The 19,064-nt window shown below is 45.1% G+C and overlaps 2 protein-coding genes across 3 annotated transcripts; one reads left to right on the forward strand and one right to left on the reverse strand.

Moving 5' to 3' along the window:
* Nucleotides 1-33: 33 nt before the first annotated feature.
* On the reverse strand, nucleotides 34-2,684 carry AK6 (adenylate kinase 6). Its single transcript, XM_042023091.1, has 5 exons — nucleotides 2,607-2,684; nucleotides 1,956-2,048; nucleotides 1,212-1,270; nucleotides 984-1,129; nucleotides 34-851 (listed from the first exon to the last, which is right to left on the reverse strand). The coding sequence occupies exons 1-5, from the start codon at nucleotides 2,632-2,634 to the stop codon at nucleotides 662-664; spliced, it is 516 nt and encodes a 171-aa protein (XP_041879025.1). The 5' UTR covers nucleotides 2,635-2,684; the 3' UTR covers nucleotides 34-661.
* RAD17 (RAD17 checkpoint clamp loader component) lies at nucleotides 2,612-18,188 on the forward strand. Of its 2 annotated transcripts, XM_042023088.1 has the most exons (16): nucleotides 2,612-3,094; nucleotides 5,228-5,509; nucleotides 6,191-6,274; nucleotides 6,965-7,121; nucleotides 7,599-7,735; nucleotides 8,851-8,903; nucleotides 8,997-9,122; nucleotides 9,208-9,277; nucleotides 9,878-9,989; nucleotides 11,999-12,193; nucleotides 12,641-12,726; nucleotides 13,033-13,179; nucleotides 13,606-13,752; nucleotides 14,534-14,654; nucleotides 15,497-15,554; nucleotides 17,003-18,188. In XM_042023088.1, exons 1-16 carry the CDS (start codon nucleotides 2,633-2,635, stop codon nucleotides 17,214-17,216), a joined length of 2,451 nt encoding a protein of 816 aa, XP_041879022.1. In that variant the 5' UTR covers nucleotides 2,612-2,632; the 3' UTR covers nucleotides 17,217-18,188. The 2 variants fall into 2 exon arrangements, with proteins under 2 accessions (XP_041879022.1, XP_041879023.1); XM_042023089.1 differs by lacking the exons at nucleotides 2,612-3,094; nucleotides 5,228-5,509; nucleotides 6,191-6,274 and having other exon boundaries at nucleotides 7,068-7,121; nucleotides 7,586-7,735.
* Nucleotides 18,189-19,064: the final 876 nt, after the last annotated feature.

Here is a 19,064-nt window from a genome sequence, read left to right on the forward strand (position 1 = left end):
CCATGACTGTACAGGGAATGGGGAATACAGAGAAAAAGGAGAAAGAAAGTTTATCGTTAAACACTCCAGACCAGTACAAACATAGCCAATGTTTCCTTACACACAAAGGAACCTCCAAAGTTCTGTGCAATCATTTTGAAATAACTCTCACATCACTTCTTTTCCCTCAGAAACAAAGGACTCACCTCAACCTGTACCAAACCCTCTCACTCTGCGTTCTCCTCACATGCCCAAGGCCAGAGTGGAGCACTGCAGGTTTTAGTCTCACAACTCCACATCAAACTAACTCCTTTCAGGACATTGTTCCACCCTCTGGAAATCAAACGTGCCTCAACTGCCACCAGCTATCAGGATTTTACAGTTGTCTTGCAGGTTTGGTTTTAATTGTAAGGTCAAAAGAATTCTCAGTTACTGAACATAGCTCCTGCTACTCAGGGCAATGCGTGATCTTCATCCTTCCCTCACTTGTATCAGTTCTGTTGCCTCTCCAGGGTGTTGTTACAAACCCTCACAAACCTGGCCACTCTGAACCTTCTTCTACTCCCCAGCTATATCCAGTCACAACAAAATCCATGTTCATTTATAATACAAGAATTATGAATACCGTTTATTAAACCCTCCCTCCCAAGAAGAGACCCAGCAGTTACTGTTTCACCCAAAGTCAGTTGTTGTCCTTCATCCATTGCTCAATCCATTGCATAATCTGATCCAAATTTCTCTCTAGGTCCTCTGGAGTGTTGCTGGGTAACTGGTGAACAATTTCCTTTTTATATGACAACACAGCTTCCTCATAGAGAGTCTGAAAAATTTCACATTGAATGTTGTCTTGCAGCTTCTTCCCCGTGTAGCCCCTAGAGAGCAAGAGCACCAAGAGACAGTCTGAGGTACAGAGAAACAGAGGCCTTTTTTTGAGAATCAGTGACTTATACCCTAAGTGAAGTCACACAACAGCACTTCACTCCTTATTTACCCCAGTGACACACCTGCTTTCCAGCCTGTCATACAGAAACGAATTTTCTGTGCGAAGAACAAACACAATGTGGAACCAGCGCTCGGGGAAGAAGTCACAGCCGTGGTAATCCACAATCACTCCTCCCTCGCTCATCCTATCCTCGAGTTCATCAATCACCTGCACAAAGAAAAGACAGAGGCAGGCTTGCCTGGCACTGCACAGCCAAAATACCGAGGGGGGGTCCAGCGGTTGGACTTACCCTGTCTTCATCCAGAATGGGGCAGTCATACTCCTCATCAAAACCTTCGTAGAGCTCTCCTGCAGCAGAGAATCCGCGGAGGTTTGTGGGGAAGCAGAGTAGTTACCACAAGTAATTCACATTGTTATGTCTGTCTCAGGAGTTTGCAGACAAAAGACAGAGCTCAGGGTAGGGAACACCTTGTTTACAAATCCATCTAAGGATGAGTTTATTATTTATTAACACCGAGTATGCTGCTACAGAAACCCCTGCTGAAGTAAATTCATTTAATTTATATAGAATCACAGAATGGTTTGGGTGGGAGGCACCTGAAAGCTCGTCCACTGACACACCTTGCCACCACCTCCCACTATCCCAGGCTGCTCCAAGCCCCAGTGTCCAGCCTGGCCGTGGGCACTGCCAGGGAGCCAGGGGCAGCCACAGCTGCTCTGGGCACCCTGTGCCAGGGCCTGCCTACCCTGCCAGGGAACAATTCCTTCCCAAGATCCCATCCAGCCCTGCCCTCTGGCACTGGGAAGCCATTCCCCCTTGTCCTGGCACTCCAGGCCCTTGCCCAAAGCCCCTCTCCAGCTCTCCTGGAGACCCTTTAGGCTCTGGAAGGTCTCCCAGAGCCTTCTCCTCTCCAGCTGCACACCCCAGCTGTCCCAGCCACCAGACACACGTGGAGGGGCTCCCAGACACCACGAGCACAGTCACGCAGAGCAGAACGTCCCCCGTGCTCGGGACACTCCTGTGATACAGCACCTTCCTTTGCCAAGTCCCCCACGTTGACATAGCTCAGCCCCGCTCTGGATGCCAGCTCCTTTCCCAGGGTGGTTTTCCCAACACCCGGAGTGCCTGGAGACCAAATCCACAGGAAAGGGTAAGGGGAGAGCTCGCACGTCCCCTCAAATACCCCCCACCAGGGGAACTGGAACCTTTTGACAGCCAACATGGGAGAGCTCATGTGATGAAAAACGGGGCAAAAAGCTGCAGGACCAAGAGAAACAGGCGAGGAGAGTGAGACAGGAAAACAGGGAGAGAACTCTTGACTGTGTGCAGGAATGTCTCTCACACCGTGAGGGTTCAAAGGGAAATCTCCATTCGTTTGAAAAGCCTGAGGTAATACGGAGGAGCCCCGAGTTCATGGATTAGAGCAAAATCATCCCGGGATGGGACCCCGCACCCCAAATCAGCCAGGCTGGAGCCTCACAACCGAAATCACCCCGGGCTGTCATGGGGCCGGGGCCCCAGACCCCAAATCACCCCGGGCTAGGACTCCACGCCCCGAATCACCTCGAGCTCGGCCAGGCCCGGGACCCCGATGAGCCCAGGCTGGGACCGCACACCCCACACCACCCCGGGCTGGGACCCCACACCGCCCCGGTGCCGCCCCGGTGCCGCCGCGGTACCCACCGGTGATCAGCAGGTTCGGCCGCCTCATGGCGCCGCCGCCCGTCGCCTTGGAGACACGTGCGCGGGGGCTTCCGTCGCCGCCGGCGCGCGCCGATGGCGTCACCGCGCTGCCCGGCGCGCCGCGGACAGCTAAGAGCCGGAGGAGGAGAAGGACCCCTCGTCGCCGTGTGAGGGGACGCGGCCCGGCCGGGACCGGAGCGGTGAGAGCTCCGCGGGATCCGCCGGGCACCGAGCCCGGAGCAGTGAGAGCTCCGCGGGATCCTCCGGGCACCGAGCCCGGAGCGGTGAGAGCTCCCCGGGATCCGCCGGGCACCGAGTCGCACCGAGTGTTACCCCGCGCTCTGCCTCCCCCCGGAGCACCGAGTCACACCGAGTCCCAGGCCCCGGGATCGCATCTCCGCCGGGGCCCGGCGGGGGCAGCGAGGCCGTCGGCGGAGTGGTCCCCCCGGGCGAGGATGTCCGGCAGCAGCCCGGGAAGGCCGGCGGAGGTGGGTCCGGGGAAGGGGCACTCGGCGGCCCGGCAGTTCCTCCGTGGGCTCTGTATTGGCAGTTTGTCCTTTTCCAGTGGGGGTTGTTCGTTTTTTTGCTAAGGGAGAGATTTGGTTTGGTGTCATTGCGTGTGGAAGGGGCGCGGGGCGCCCCGCGCCCTCTCACGGGGTTCTGCGGGTAACTATGCAAATTGAGCCAAACCCAGCTTGTGTGAGAGGAACGGTGCAGCGGCCGCTGCTCTTTGCCGGCTGCTGAGGCGTCGCGGGCACAGTGGGAGCTTCTGACAAAGTTTATGAGTTTATCCCGTTGAGCCACAAAGTGCAGAAGGGACCCCAAGACCTCCCACAAACCCGCAAACCGCCCCCAGACCCTCCCCGGAGAGGAGCCCGGGTGCACCCGGACCCGAGGCCAGCCCCAGCGCTGGTCCGTGGGTCACGGCTCCGCGACTGAGCCCGTCCTGTAACTGAGCCTTACACAGCTGTGTCCTGCACGGTTAAGGACGCCAAACCAGGTCTATTCATGCAAATGTAGTTAATGATGATCAGACAAAGAGATCTTAATCAGAATTATTCACTACGCAGAACAGGGAGTCTAAGCACTGCTACAGTTCACTGTGAAGCAATTGTTGAAATATGAATATAATTAATATTATGTGAGCAGTGGAAATAGGAAGCAAAGGCTGGCCTCAATGATCTTGGAGGTCTTTTCCAGCCTTAATGATTCTGTGAATCTGAATTTTGAAGTAATTGTATTAAAGCCAGCAGAAACAATTACTGAATAGAGATTGATGCTACTCACACCGACTGTGGGCATTTGGCTGAGCCTCAAGCAGTGACCTTGAGATCACATCGTCCCCACTCCAGGGCGGAATCCCCACACCCCCCAGGAAGGGAAATGTCAGGAGACGCTGCTGTTAGCATTTGGGACGGGGCTTTTCTAGTCTGAGGTGCTGCCCCCTCAGTCAGCTGTGCCCAGGCTGTGCCAGCTCTGCAGCTCTGCAGAAGTTCTCAGTGCTGTCACTCAGTTGTTCCTTTCTTTGGGGGTTTTTCCAGCTCTGCCACAGCTTCAGCTCCCTCTCAGGACATTGAACTTTGGGATGGAGGAGTCAGGCTGGTTTCAGCACTGTGCACCCCAAAAACTGTGTGACCCCCCCTTCTGCGTTCCCCCCCGGGGCTTTGCAAACAGGGCCTTGCTGGAGTTGTTTGAGCCCATTCCAGGCAGAGCCTCCTGCTGCAGCCAGCTGTCGGGCAGTGTCCTGTCTGTCAGCACTGTGCTGTGTTGGTTTATGAGGTGTGTAAGCTGTAGGATTTCACGGCCATTTTTGGGGATGTTGTGTCTGTTCTGTCACTCACGTTTCCACCAAGGGGTGTTGGCATCCAGCCTGTGAACCCTGCACCGAGGGGCTGCCATGTGGCCCCTGTGGTGTTATTTGGGCCTCTGAGAAGTCGCAGTGGCAGGCGAGGCTGCAGCCCTGTCCCAGGGGGTGTTCCTCAAATCCAGAGTTAAACACCGGTGCTGTTAGCAGCGCTGTTCCTCATCACTGGCATGGGCTCTGGTTCGGCCCAAGCTGCCCACTGCAGCAAACACTCCCTGATTTTACTGTGCTGCCTCAATAACTGTTCTCTGTGTCTAACTTTTAAACACAAATGATTGCGTTGTAAATATTTTTTTAAAAGGGGGAAAAAGTGCCACATACTGAAAACTACACAGAGACAGTGTGAATATGACCTTGATGTAAAAGTGGTCTGAGTAAGCTGATGCTGCTTTTTCGTTCTTTTTTAATTCTTTAGGTTGGATGTGTGTTTGTGGAGTTCTCAACTTGTTCTGATGTGCCAGTTTGTTGCAAAATACTCCTGGCACAATGATGCAGCTGTTTTTTTAATACAGAAGAGTCACAGAATCCCAGTTGTAGTTGGAAGGCCCATAGAACCATCCAGTGCCACCCCCTCCCATGGGCAGGGACAGCTTCCACTAGACCAGGTTTCTCCCAGCCCCGTCCAGCCTGGCCTTGGACTCTCCCAGGGATGGGGATGTGCACACTCCATAAAAATCTCCCATTTCCTAGAAGCAGCTGTGCCCAGCTAAGGGGAGGAGAGCACAGCATTGCTACCACAGCGTTTGTGTTTCCTCAGGTGACGGATTGGCTGGAACATCCATCTGATGACTTCTTTGGAAGCACAGGTGTTCCCCCTTATGCAGTTCCTGTGAAGCCACTGAAAGGCAGCTCTGGCAGAGGCCGTGGGCAGAAGCAGAAGGACCTGAGCCCTGTGCCAGAGAACAGCAAAGCCAAAGCTCCTCCCCGGAAACGAGCGAAGCCGTGTGCCGTAGATCTGCCCCGTGCCACGTCCAGGCAGAACCGGAGCCGGGCCCAGGATGAGCTGCCCTGGGTGGAGAGATACAAACCTGAAACTCAGGTGTGAGAGCTCCTCCGAGTGCCAGTGTAGCAGTGACATCATAGGGACACGTTGTGCTCCTGTCCTAACCTGCACGGGCCAGGCTCTCACCAGACCCTGTTTGGGTAAAGCACAGGGGTTCTGGGTCAGGGATTCACTGCCAGCCAGTGCACAAAGCACACTCCAGCGAGCTCTTGATCTGTAGCAGACACATGTTCCCACAGGCTTCCTGAGGAGGAAAAGCTGCTGAGGAGATGTTGTTTCCTGTCACTTGCAAACTTTTGAACCTGTTACTGAATTCCAGACACATCTGATAATTCCAAGCACTGGGAAAACCCAGCTGTGTGGGATTTGCAGAAGTTCCAAAAACCTCTGCAGTGTTAGAGTAATAAAAGTCAAAAGTACCAGCCTCAGCGATAGCTATGGAATATCCTGACACTGACAAGATTGTAGTGTTATTACTTAAAGAATAATAAATAGTTCATTATTTCCTGACTACAAGGAATGGAAAACTGATTGTTTGAGGAAACAGGTTGAGATGATGATCCTTACCTGTGGCATTGCTTCTGCAGAGCACACACGTAACTGGAACACATACCAACGTGTCCGTTGATATTTTAGTCAGCATTTATTCTATTCTCTATTTTTAGTAGAAACCAAGAGTTTCATTTATAACTTTCACATATTTTAACCTTGTTTCAGAATGACCTCGCTGTGCAAAAAAAGAAGATTGAGGAAGTTGAAACCTGGTTAAAAACACATATATTTCAGAGGCAGACAAAGCAGGTAAAGTTGCTAAAATCAACAGCTGGAGGTACCAAACCATACAAGTGAGCTGGATGTAATTTCAAGTTCAGAGAAAAACCTCACCTTAGAGAGGCAGTGATTGTGTATCTTCTGCATTGTAAGAAAAACTCTTAAGAACATAGGTTAGAGCTTGTAACATTTGTTTTGGGCTTATGCTCCTAAGAGGTGGGTTCTGATTTTCCTCAGAAATGTTATTTTCTGGCATCCAGTCAAAAATCACAACTCTTCAGTATGTACTTGAAGCTGCATTTTATCTCTCCCAGGTTAATTTTTAAGTCTCGTGACACATTTCCAGTTGCACTGCGCTGGTGTAACAGGATGTTTTTAATCTTTATTGGTAAGAGGCATTCTTAGACACAAATTGCCAGCCTTGCCTAGTGTTTTCCAGAGCTGGTTCTCCAGTTCCCTGTCTGCTGTGTGGCAGTCACATGCAGTTTATGTACCAGAGGCATTAGGAACAGAGCAAGGCTCTCAGAGTCCTGGCCTCGTTCTCTCTGTCCGAGTACTCAGCAGGTAAATTAACAGCTCAAAATGTATGACGGGGGTTTCTCTGGGAGAGAGGATCGTTACCAGAGAAACTATAGGAGAAATTCAACCAATATTCATCTTCAGCCAACTGTCAGCCTTTATTTATCACATTTGTGATTATGTTTTGTATCTCTGTGTCAGGGTGGCTCTGTCCTGCTGCTGACTGGCCCTTCTGGCTGTGGAAAAACTGCAACTCTGCAAATTCTAGCTAAAGATCTTGGCCTTCAGGTGCAAGAATGGACCAATCCACTCTCTTTAGACTTTACAAAGGAAGACTTGAGAAGTATGTTTGACCATGGTAAGTATGTTGGGGTTTTTTATCTTTTTTTTTTCCCTTCCAGTTACTTTAGTGGGTTTTCTATCTTGTATTTTTGCTTCTTTTCTGTCTGTCACATATGAAATCAGATCCACATCCATGTAAGTCAATTCCTTAGTGTTTAATGAGAATCCTTCTGTTGCTTTTTTCTGGAAAGGGATTTAGGTTTATTACAGTGTTCAGTCCAAAATAATTGATGATCCAGATCAGTATAGGGAGCTCTATATAGCCTGGACATAATTTGAATCAAATAAATGAAAAGAGGTAAGTGTCTTTGTCTGAGTCCTCAATTGAACTACACCCCTTTAAAAATTCTGCTGTGCTTGTCACATGTTTGCCAAATGGCTTGTTCATTGCTGCTGTCAGAAAATAGCACGGGTGGGTATTAGTTCATGTGGGTATTTATATTTTACTTGGTATAATATAGAATACATATTTTTAATGAGTTTTCTTTTTCAGACTCAAATTTTCATACGTTTCCGAGTCAGGCCCAAGCAGCTCTCTTTCAAGATTTTCTATTAAGAGCAAATAAGTATAACAAACTTCAGATGCTTGGGGAGTCCTCAGAAAATGATAAAAAGCTTATTCTTATTGAAGTAAGTGAAAACTTGTGAAATGTTATGTTGAAAACAGTACCTTTTGTTGTAATATTTACATGCTAACTAGCTTCAGATGCTGGGTTGGTGTTTCCCTAAGTTGTCTGTTTTACTGCAGATGAGGTCTTCATTACTTTTTGGGTCTCTGCAGCAGTCTAGAGCCACGTCCTACCTGTAGTTATGCCACAGAAGCAAGTAGTCAGGCAGAAATGGGAGTCTGGTTTGAGCACAGAAATATGTAACAGTATCAAAAAGTAGATCAAACAATATTGAGAAGTCATTCCCATGTTTCTGGATGATAAAGTTTCTAGAAATACATATATATATATGTTTAAACAGAAAGAGTGGAAAAACCACCACTATTCCTGTTGTTTAATGATGCAGGAGAGTGTAGGAAACACATGAGAATGACCACAAGCAGAAACAGTTGAAATTTAGCACTTACTCCCTGGTCTTAAACAGGTGGTGGTGTTTAGGGCAGAGGTGTGAACTGAGGGCTTGTGGGCAGCTGCAGGACAAGGCTTTATTGGTACTTGTGTACAAGTGTGTTTCAATAGCAATTTCTTTCGGAACTTTTCAATTCTTCACCTGAGAGAAGCTTTAGAAATTGATAGTCAGGTTGTCTGTAAACTTTTAAGACCAAAACAGGCAGAAATCCTAGCAGGGTAAAGTGATGCATTGTAGAATTTAGGAAGCAGAGGCTCGTGTGACTTGTCTTTATAAAGTCACCTTCTTGAGTGGGTCCTGTCAGACCTCACATGGGTATCCTGCCCTCTTCCCCAGCAGAGCTGCTTCCTGGAGTGTTTGTCCTCCGGGTTAAACCCTTGCTCACAGGCAGTGTGACACCCAAGGCTGTGTCTTAGAAAACTGAAACAGAAAGAAAATATTTCTTTTTAGGTGATCATTTTCCATAGTGAGACATACTGTGCCAAATGTGGGTTTGTTTCCCCCTGCTGCTCCTCTGACTGTGTCCAGTGTCAGCTGTGTTAAAATGTAGTTTACAGCAAGCAAACCAGGAATTAAAAATGTGTGGCTATGCAGTGTGCTGTGACAGTCAGTCTGTGGAAGAGTATTTACATCTGAATATAATGACAGCAGCTCTTTGTTTTGCACAGGATATTCCTAACCAGTTCTACCGAGAGCCTGGCAGTCTACATGACATCCTCAGGTCGGTGGCAAATAAGCTGTTAATTATCAGCTTTAGCCACTTGCGGTAAGCTGGAGTTTGATTTTCATCACATTTTGTTGTTCTGCAATTCAGGAGGTTCGTTCGTACAAGTAGGTGCCCCCTTGTCTTCATAATCTCAGATAACTTCAGTGGAGACAGCAGCCAGAGGTCACTATTCCCCACGGAAATTGTAGAGGAGCTGTGTATATTCAATATTAAGTAAGATCTTTTACCTCATTAAAGCGTGCTTCGAATAATTGAGAGGTTAGAAACTAAGTAATTTTTTTTTAATGAACTTTGACAGTTTCAAGCCTGTTGCACAGACAAATATGATGAAAGTTCTTAATCGAATAGCTGCAGCCGAAGCCAGTATGGTAAGTTGTCAAAGTTCATAACTTCTGTGCAGTGCTAGGACCAAAAGATTGCACACTTTTATGTCTGAAATACGTTATTTTTGTTACTGTATTTGATTTTTGATAGCAGAGCCCCACATCTCCCCAAAAAAAACCATTTTCACCAGGGCAACAAAAAGCAAGGAACAAGCTTAGTTTCACTTGACCTGTGGTCCCAGTCTACAAAGTTACTTCTGAAAATCACTGTGCTTATTACAGTAACTATATAAATGAAACAAACAATAGGAAGAGACATAATCTTTCTTGTATCCAGCAAGGCCAGAAGAAGTCATGAACCTGAATCCTGTATTACTCCTGAACTGTTTTGATTACAAGCAAGTATCATATTGGGTGACACCTGGCAAAGAGTTATGTGCATTTTTCTCTTTAATATTGTTACATAAATTGTGACAGTGTGCTTAAATGGATTAAGTTTTTTAAAGTCTGCAGTATGACGTAGTTTGAGCACATGGTGGGTACACAGTGTCTGTTTATGGTGTGTGTCAGGTGGGTTGTCATAGCCATGTTCAAATACTCCTTTTCCTGCTCTTCTATTGTTTTGAGTGCTGTTTTTCCTTGTAGAACAGAGAGAAGAATTACACCCTTGATAGAACTTCTCTGGAGTTGCTTTGCAGAGGTTGTTCAGGTGACATAAGAAGTGCAATAAACAGCCTTCAGTTTTCCTCTATGAAAGGTAAAAAACTGTGGCTTTGTTAAGTGAAGTGGTATTTTGACCATTTCTGCTGAAAACATGTTCTGTTCACAGTTGCAGCACAGCTGGGTGAGTTGCATAAACATTCTTGACACGCTTCTGTGGAGCAGGAACAAACACAGGCTGTGTCGGGGCATGAGTGGGTCTCAGCTGTTGCAGGCTGGGGTTAAACCATGACATGTATGCATATGCTGATGTAATTTAGTGAAATACCCTCTTTTCTCCCTGCTGTCTTTGCTATTTGTTTGCTGCTCAAAGGTTTAATGATGCAACCTTAGTTCGAAAGGGATACTTTTCATTGCGTGGGTGTTGCATTTCCTAAACTGATCATTTTACGAGCATTTTACATCTCAGTAATTGTTAAGGAAATGATGTATGCAAGTTGCGTTTGTAAAAGGAGTACTCTGGCTTGTGTTGTTCATTCTAAGGACTGTGAAATGGTGTCATCATTTGCATTCAGCTTAGAACTAAGGAAACAGACTCATCAATTGTCTTCTGCTTTGTGAGGTAGAGCTAGCAATGATACGGTTTCTGGCACACATTTTTTCCTTCTCATTTGCTTTGCAAACAGAAAATGTGCTCATGGAATACAAGATTAAAGGTAGTTTTGAGCCCATTTCTTAAGAGGGAGTGTTGTACTTTGAGTTTTAAGAGTATATTGAAATTAGCTGGGCAATGTTAGTTAAATTACACACAGCAGAGAATAAAGTTTCTACATTTAACTTGCAGACATTGAAGGTCAAATATTCTGATGATGTTTTCAGCTATACCAAGCTTGGATTGTTCTGTGTTAATGAGAAAACGAGAGGATTGCTCTCAGTGGGATGATTATGCCATTAGTAAGAATGAATAGTAGATTGGTGATATCTGAGGAAAGCATGCAGTATCTCACTGCTGGACACATCCCCGAGACAATCAAAATAGTCTTAAAATAACTAGTTTGTGTAATTTTTAATAAGTTACCTTAGAAATGTAAAACCATGAGAGTTAGAACTTGGGAGAGAACAGAGATGTATGACTTTGGAGCTTCTTGTGTGTGGACTATTGGAATCATATACTGAAGTCACACTGATTATTCTCCTCTCACATTTTCTCTAACATTGAGAAGGTGCTTGAACAGAACACCTTTAGTTGTGCAGGTATTTCAGTGAGGTGAGTGATTGGTAGCCAGTGATACTTAAACAGGTGTGGGAGACACCCAATCTCCTTGTTGCAGCATGCAGCATTTGTTTTTATGTGTGTAAGGTTTGTTTCTTCATGTGTGTATCTATGTAAGCACAATTGATACATTCACTTTGTAACACTATTAATGGGTAAAATAGATCCATGGTAATTGTGGGAGAAAAGAAAAATACCTAAAGGATAAATTCTCTTACCTCAATAAGGAACATTCAAATGCCACAAAATCAAACCGTGGGTGAAGATTTCCAAGTTTATTAACTTAGAGTAGAATAAGTTTTATTTCATGAGGCTCATAACTTTGTGAAAGATAGTAGGCAGTTGGAAGAATGACCTAAATGAAAGGGTTTCTTCGCCACTTTCAGGGAGGTTATTGTACAGATAATGCCAGTAGAAGACAAATTGATACGTAAACAGGATGTAACTGAAATATAATTTAAATATATTTGTACTTGTGCTTTATAAACATGAAATTCTAAACATGGTCAAGTGGGGAATGTATCAGAAGTGGAAGGGATAAGCCTGAATGCTTTTTTCAAAGACAGCTGTTTATTGTTCAAAAAAGTACTTGGTACCTCAGCTGTGGCTTAAAGGACAGAAGTGGAATGAAGATAATGAATGATGCTAATATGGGTGACTGGGTTGTGTTCCTAATAAATGAGTTTTCTCATAGTGCTCCCATTTATATAACCTGTTCTGTTCCTTTCATAATTACTGTTTGTTCACACAGAACTTCAGCAGTACCAACATAATAGAAAACTTCTGCAGAATCATGTACTCTGTCTTGAATTTATTTTTTATTTTATTGATAGACTGGTCATTGGAGAAAGAATTTTGGTCAAAGAAGAAGAAGAGCTCCACAATAAAATGTGAGGAAGCAGGAGTATCCAAAGTACAAAAGAAAAGTAGACATGATACCTCAGAAGACCAAGAGATACAAGCTGTTGGTGGCAAAGATGCATCCATCTTTCTTTTCCATGCTCTGGGGAAAATAATTTATTGCAAAAGTAAGAAAACTTTGACTTGTTCTCCCCTTTGGTGGGCAAAGCATGTCAGCTGCTAATGGCTGGAGTTGCTAAAGTAAGGCTTTGGATGGCCTCTGTCTGGGATGTTTGGTCAATAACAACTGTATAAACTCAGCTGAATCGGGGTCCCTTGTGCCACTGGCTGTGCACATTTTGGTAGTAATTCACAATACTGGCTCCAAAACCAACTGAGGAGAAGTAGTGAGGGGAGGGAATACAAAAATAATTCGATTAGATTTGTTACATGAAACTTAATGCAACTAATTGTGTGCTGATGGCTATGTAGTATTTACTATAATAATTAGATACCTGTGCCTGTCCCAGAGCTTTCTGGGAATGGAAAATGCTATAATTTAGCTGCTGGTGGGGCTGACAGTTGCCAACAACGTTTCTGAACATAAGGACTAAAGACTGTGCAATCTTTTGCAGGAGAAGCAGTGTCAGAAGCAGAGTCCTCTCAGCTGCCTGCTCACCTGTCCAAACACCATCGGGACACCTTGCTCATTCAGCCTGAGGTACTCCTGCAATGGCTCCATGAGTTCAGCTGGGTTTGAAACAAACCAAGACTGCTAAGTGATTGGTGCAAATTCTCAGTCACATTGGTTCTGTTACTGATCTCAGTTGGTGTGCATTCAGTCTGTCTGAGTTACAGAATAACTCATTTGGAAGGGACCACTGGGGCAAACCAGCTCCTTGTTGTGTCTGGGCACCACGGCACAGACCATGTGTTCCAGCTCCCTGACCGAGATGTCACAGCTTTTTATACACAGGATCCTGCTCCTTATCCACTTGTAAAATCTGAAGTTTTCTTCTTCTAACAGGGTATTGTGGAAAAATCACATAAGTCTGGAAGCATATTCAATCTCTACCTTCACCAGAACTACGTGGACTTTTTTTCTGATATAGATGATGTGGTGAGAGCCAGTGACTATTTGAGCACTGCTGATGTCCTTTGTAGTAACTGGAGTGTAAGTGTCGTCTTTTAATAGGCACAGACTTGGTTTTAAGTACTTTAACATTGAGCCTCTTGACTTTTTACTGCATTTTTGAATGTTTGCTGCAAACTTAGGGTGTGAATGACATGAATTGTTAATGAATGCTAAAGTACATCAGTTGCAGAAGAGATGCAGAGCCAACGTTTTGTCCAGCTTCTGTCAGTGTTTATTATGGTGGGTTGTAGTGTTTGTAGGGCACTCTATGAAGAATTTTGAGTAGAATATGTTTGTGCTAAGAAGGAATCAAGCTGTTTCTTTTTTGCTCAGCTGCTTTGAATGAAAGTTCTGCAGTAATCTAAACTTTAAAATGCTGTGCATGTTGTGCCACTGCAGTTAGTGAGTGTGTTTCAGTGCAGATGAGCTGCCTCAAGCTCACACAAGGCCCAATTTCTCTCTTAGACACGGCTTGTGATGGAGAACTACAGTGCCTCTGTGGCTACCCGAGGGGTCATCCACTCCAACACATCCAGAGCCTTTGCCCACCAGCAGGGGGGAATGGGGTTCCGACCCTTACATAAACCCCAGTGGTTTTTGATCAGTAAAAAGGTAAAATCTTGATTTTTTTTTTTTTTTTTTTGGGTTTGGTTTGGTTTGGTTTGGTTTGGTTTTGTTTTTAGGGTTTTTTTTCCTAAGGTGTGACTATTGAGTATAGTATAGATGACATTTGATCACAAGTGCTAAACTTGTCAAATATCCTATTTCGATGTAATCTGCTTCTAAAAAGCACTTGCTAGAAGAGCAGTTTGCATCACTCCTTTAATGTAAAAATAAATTGGAGGCCTCTGACAAAGTCTGATTCCTGTGTCCAAGCTGGCATGCTCCTGGGAGAGTCTTAATCCTAAATTAAGAGAGACAGTTGGCATTGAAATACTGTTCAGTATTTCTAGAATTGATTTCCTGTGTGAGTTTGGTGCAGTTGGAAGCACACTGAACAGTTGTATAAGTGTAAGACATTTCTGCTGTTGTGGTTTATGTGTTTATCAGAAATAGCTCGTTCGGCAGGTCTTGGCATTTTGTTACATTTGAACTAACATGTTGGCAAAAAGCATTGGCCTGGATGGGTTGGGAATTCAGTAATCAAGGAACAATTTTTAAAAAATATTTTTAATGCCCAGTAAAAGACAGAGTTGAAGGATTCTACCATTTTTATGATTGGTATATGTTAACTGCTTATCTTTCCTTTTGGTCTCATTTCTCCTACACAAGTAGCTTGTGTGTAGTCATCCTGTAGCAGGCAGGAAGAAAGTCTGTGTGTTACAGTACAGAGCATCTGCATTAATAATGGTTTATCCGGTTTTTTACTTGTGTTCCCCCCCAACTCTTACAGTATCAGGAAAATTGCCTTGCTGCAAAATCTCTGTTTTCAAGCTTCTGTTTACCACCTGAGTGCCTTCAGACAGAGCTGCTGCCTTACCTTGCTATGTTAACAAACCCGATGAGAAACCAAGGTAAGATGGGTGTAGCTCTTGATCTTGGACTCTTTTGACAGTTGCAACATACTGACAAATTTCATAAGTCAGAAGGTCAGTACTGTTTGTGCTTTTGCCTCAGTGTGATAAATTCCCATGGTAAATGTTATGTAGGTGATGCCCAAAGATGCCCAAAATTAAAGCTGCCCTGGTAGGTTGGTCCAACTGCAGTGATTAAGTTGCTGTCTAGGCTTAGGGCTTTTATTATATTTGCCAGAGGATTTGATGAGAAGAGTTTTGGAAACCTAATAAGCAATATTGACTAGATCTTCATTGCTTACTGATACCTTTCCTGTAACATCAACAGACTTAGAACACCTCAAAAAGCCTTTCACAAATAAAAGAAGCAAAATTCATGTCTGCAGTGCATGAAAAAAAAAGTTAAATCTTCTGAGATAATACATTAGCAAACAGTTCATGCAGAAAAATTTACTTTGTGTGTTACATAATGCAAAAATTGGTATTTAGATAGCTGGGTCACTTATGCTGTTGTTAATTGTCTCTAATAAAAAGCATCATCTCTTAACTAAGGCCTTGACATCAGGTGAATTTTGTAGGCTGTGGAATAATAGCTCTACATGATAAATACACAGGATGAATGTCAGGAATCTGGGATTTTGTGTGTAGGCCATCTGTAAATATGTTGTAGTAAACTGTAACAGTTTGGGGGAAAAAAGTTACATGCGCAGTGTTTTGGTATCCAAAATATTTCAAATATATACAGGAATACTCGACTAAGGTCATTGTTTATTTGCCAGTATGTTCAACTGTCTGTTCACAATGATCTGCCTAATACGATACTGGTGGTTCTTTGTTCCTAGCTCAGATTGCTTTTATCCAAGACGTGGGGAGGCTGCCACTGAAAAGACATTTTGGGAGGTAAGCTGAACTTCTGTCTGGACTTAAATAAAGTAAGACTTTATATATGAAGGAGAAGATAACCCTTTCATCACATATCTCTGTGATGTGACATTCCCTCAGCATGATAATTTTCCCGTTTTTCCAGTTCAAATCTGTTTATCATTACAATATTGTAGCAGTGTTTCTACTCAGGTCTTGCTTTTAATCCTTGTTTAGCTTTCTTTTCCATTGTATCAAATATTAGCTCTGTCCTAGACATCTGTTTCTCTAGCACATGATCTGAATAAAACATTTTCTTTACTATTAAAGACATCTCTGTGAGAATAGAAGTGAATTGATGCAAAGAGATTAGTGCCTTTTGCCTGTTGTTTAATATGAGACAAAACAATCTGGAAGTTTGATAGGACATTCTGTGTTCACCTGAGTATTAGAAGGTAAGAAAGAAAGTGCAGTGGGGAATTGTTCTTACTTCCTTTGAAGAAGCTGTATCCCTGTAGAAAGACAAAGTATTTTTAAAAGTTTATTTAGGACTTATTTAATCTAAAATTAGATAGCTGCACTGGTTTTATTTTGTAGAAGTTTTGCCTGTGAGGCTGCTTAGGATAAACCTTTGTTCAGCATGCATGGCTTGTAGTCAGGCTGTAGCTACTGAATACTGGAAAACCCAGGTTTTCTGTCCTGTGAGACTGCAGTGCCCTCCTGAGAGGCTGCGTGTGCAGGCTCAGGGGTGACATGGCATGAGGTGCTCTGTTGTGAATCAGAGACTTCATTTACCCCAGCAGAGCCTCAGTTACACTTCTATAGCTGTGATACCTCTGGAATTTAAAAAGCTTTTTAATTGCTCTGTTTCTAGAAAAGAATCATGTTCACAGCTGCAGTGAGACAGACTTTCATCTCCTGACCAGGACAGAGTTTGTTGATGCATCTGACAGAGCATCTCCTACTCGTCCCTGGTGTTGCTGCTGAGTGTAACTGTGAATTTCCAGGCTGTATTTCCAAGAGCCATCCTGTTCCCCAGCTGTTGTATTAAGCCATTTTGGTTGCTGATCAGGGAGGAAGGAGAGTATATTTCTTTGTAATCCCCCTGGTCTGAGCCACAAGGTGTGGAGCTTCTCAAATTAATTGTAACTTCCTTTTTTTTAAGTTTCCCTGCAGCGTACCTGTGAATACTGACATTTTGTATCTGCATTAATAAGTTGATGGGGTGTTACTGAACGTCTGTTCTGAGGGGTAACTTCCTGCTGAAAACACCATCATCCTTTTCCATCTGTTCAGTGTGCTGGGACCGCAGTGCAGAGAAATGTAGGAATTTGCTTCCTTCAGGAATCCTGATAGGGAGTGATCTGTGTTACTGAGCAGTCCCGAGGTGCCTGTGCCAGAGGGAATGAGGCTCTGTTTGCAGCGCTGGCTGCGGGAGTGCAGCCGTGGGCTCGTGGTCACGCCGTGCTGCACTGGTGCTTTTGCAGGCTGAAGCTGGAAGCTCTGGGTGACAAAGACCCCGGGGTGCCAGAGCTGTTCTGCTGCGACGGGGACGGTGCTGATGGCGATCCCCAGGGGCTCCTGCTGCCCTCCAGCCAGTCCAGCGGGAGTGACCTGCCTGGCAGCCAGCCCCAGCCCATCGCGGCTCAGGCCATCCTGGAGGAAGAGGAATTGAAAATCGAGGAATATGACAGTGACTGAGAGACCAGGACACAGCCAGTGCTGTGCCTGAGTGGATTCGTGTGCTGCAAAGGCCTTTTGCTGAAAAGCATGGTCTGCCCAGCAGTGCTGCCCAAGCCGTGCAGGAGAGCTAGGAGCCGAGTCTAGACCAGCTGTGTGAGCATTGAGACAGCTCTCGGCATCCTCCTCCCTCTGCAGGGTCAGCCTGAGCTGAGTGCTAAGGTACAAGCTATTTCCTGCCCCTTCTGAGCCATGACACTGCCTGAGGGCGATGACAAGAGAGAAATAAATGACTGAAATCAGTTTGAAAGAGACTACAGATTAGCAGTGTCAGTCTTAAGTTATTTTTACACATTTTAATCTACTTTGCAGTAGATTAAGTTGTCAGCATTTGAGGAGTTTATTCAAATTCACACTTTCAGAAAAACTGCTGTTTGGAAGTTTGGTCCTTCTTGAAAGAAGAGGCTGAAATTTACACCTAAGAAGTCTGATGTCCCATACTGATGATGTACAGGAACCTTCTACTGTATTAATACTGTTTTGTACTGTGCCTTACAGAAGATATAAATAAGATTTTCATGTCCTTCTAAGTGGAAAAAATGTTGTGCCAGAATTATTTTGTATTCCTCTTGGAAAGATATTTGCATAACTTTCAGAGGGGAAAAGGCAGCAATTAAGCATAGGTTGTACTTTGTAGGATGTTAAATGTGTCATGTGCAGTTTTTTCCTTGAATTGCAGTTGTGCTGGGGGAAACACTGATCTTGTGTTTGGTAACTGGCACATGATGGAGTGCTGTGGTTAGTAGTACCCCAACAGTGAGGAAGACAAGTCAAACCAAAACAGCTTTGTGTGATGCACGTTTGCATTTCTGTATTGCTTACAGCCGGTTTAGTGAGAGAAAACACGTGTTTATCCCCCCTGACCTTGGAGCAATGCTATTAAAGAGTCTGGATCTGTCCCCTCCCAAGGGACAGGTGTAGTCTTTTCATCTACAGCTATTGCTTAATTTTGAAGGGGGAAATTTCTCCGCTAAGTCTAAAATTCTGTTGCAGCTATACTCATTACAGCAAATCACAATGTCTTTGGCTGTTGATGACCATTAACCCTTTTCCTCCTCTCCAGGGTGCTTTGGATGGGCTGTTCCTGGGGTGCCTCCAGCACAACAATGAGGCACAAAATACTGATTTTTATCTTGCAAGCACACCTCCACTCTCCTTTGTTGTATCTTTCAGCTTTCTTTACAGTAGCACCAGCTAGTAGCAGCTGCTGTGTTGGCCTTTTCCTTGTTAGGGCAGAATTCAATACTCACCTGGCAAATCCCACCTGGCACTGTGAGCTACAGAGTGCAGAGCTGTTGTGCAAAACCTCTGTCACATGAAAACACCACCTGGGCACGCACACAAAACCCCCACTATTCTGTTTGAAGCCAGAATGTCTCGCAGTGCTAGTGCTGCCCCATTAAAGCCAGTGCCCAGTTAACAACCCGTCAGGTGAAGTCGGGGCTGGCAGCACAGGCAGGTGCAAGCACGAGTGTCACTGCTGTAGCCCCCCCATTTCGGCTCCCTCGGCACTGTCCCAGTTACAAGGTGGGGAAGGAAGAGAACTGGCCTTCAGATAGGGGTGACAGGGACCTGGGGTCGACAGCCGACTAAACATGAGCCAGCAGTGTGCCAAGAAGGCCAACAGCATCCTGGCCTGCATCAGGAATAGTGTGGCCAGCAGGACCAGGGAAGTCATTGCTCCCCTGTACTTGGCACTGGTGAGGCCATACCTCGATTACTGTGTCCAGTTCTGGGCCCTTCTGTTCAGGAAGGACATTGAGATGCTTGAACATGTCCAAAGGAGGGCAACAAGGCTAGTGAAGGGCT

This window comes from Corvus kubaryi, unplaced genomic scaffold (assembly GCF_017639235.1).
Source record: "Corvus kubaryi isolate FWS band 111438036 unplaced genomic scaffold, C.kubaryi_AGA036_p1.0 37236, whole genome shotgun sequence".
Taxonomy (NCBI): domain Eukaryota; kingdom Metazoa; phylum Chordata; class Aves; order Passeriformes; family Corvidae; genus Corvus; species Corvus kubaryi.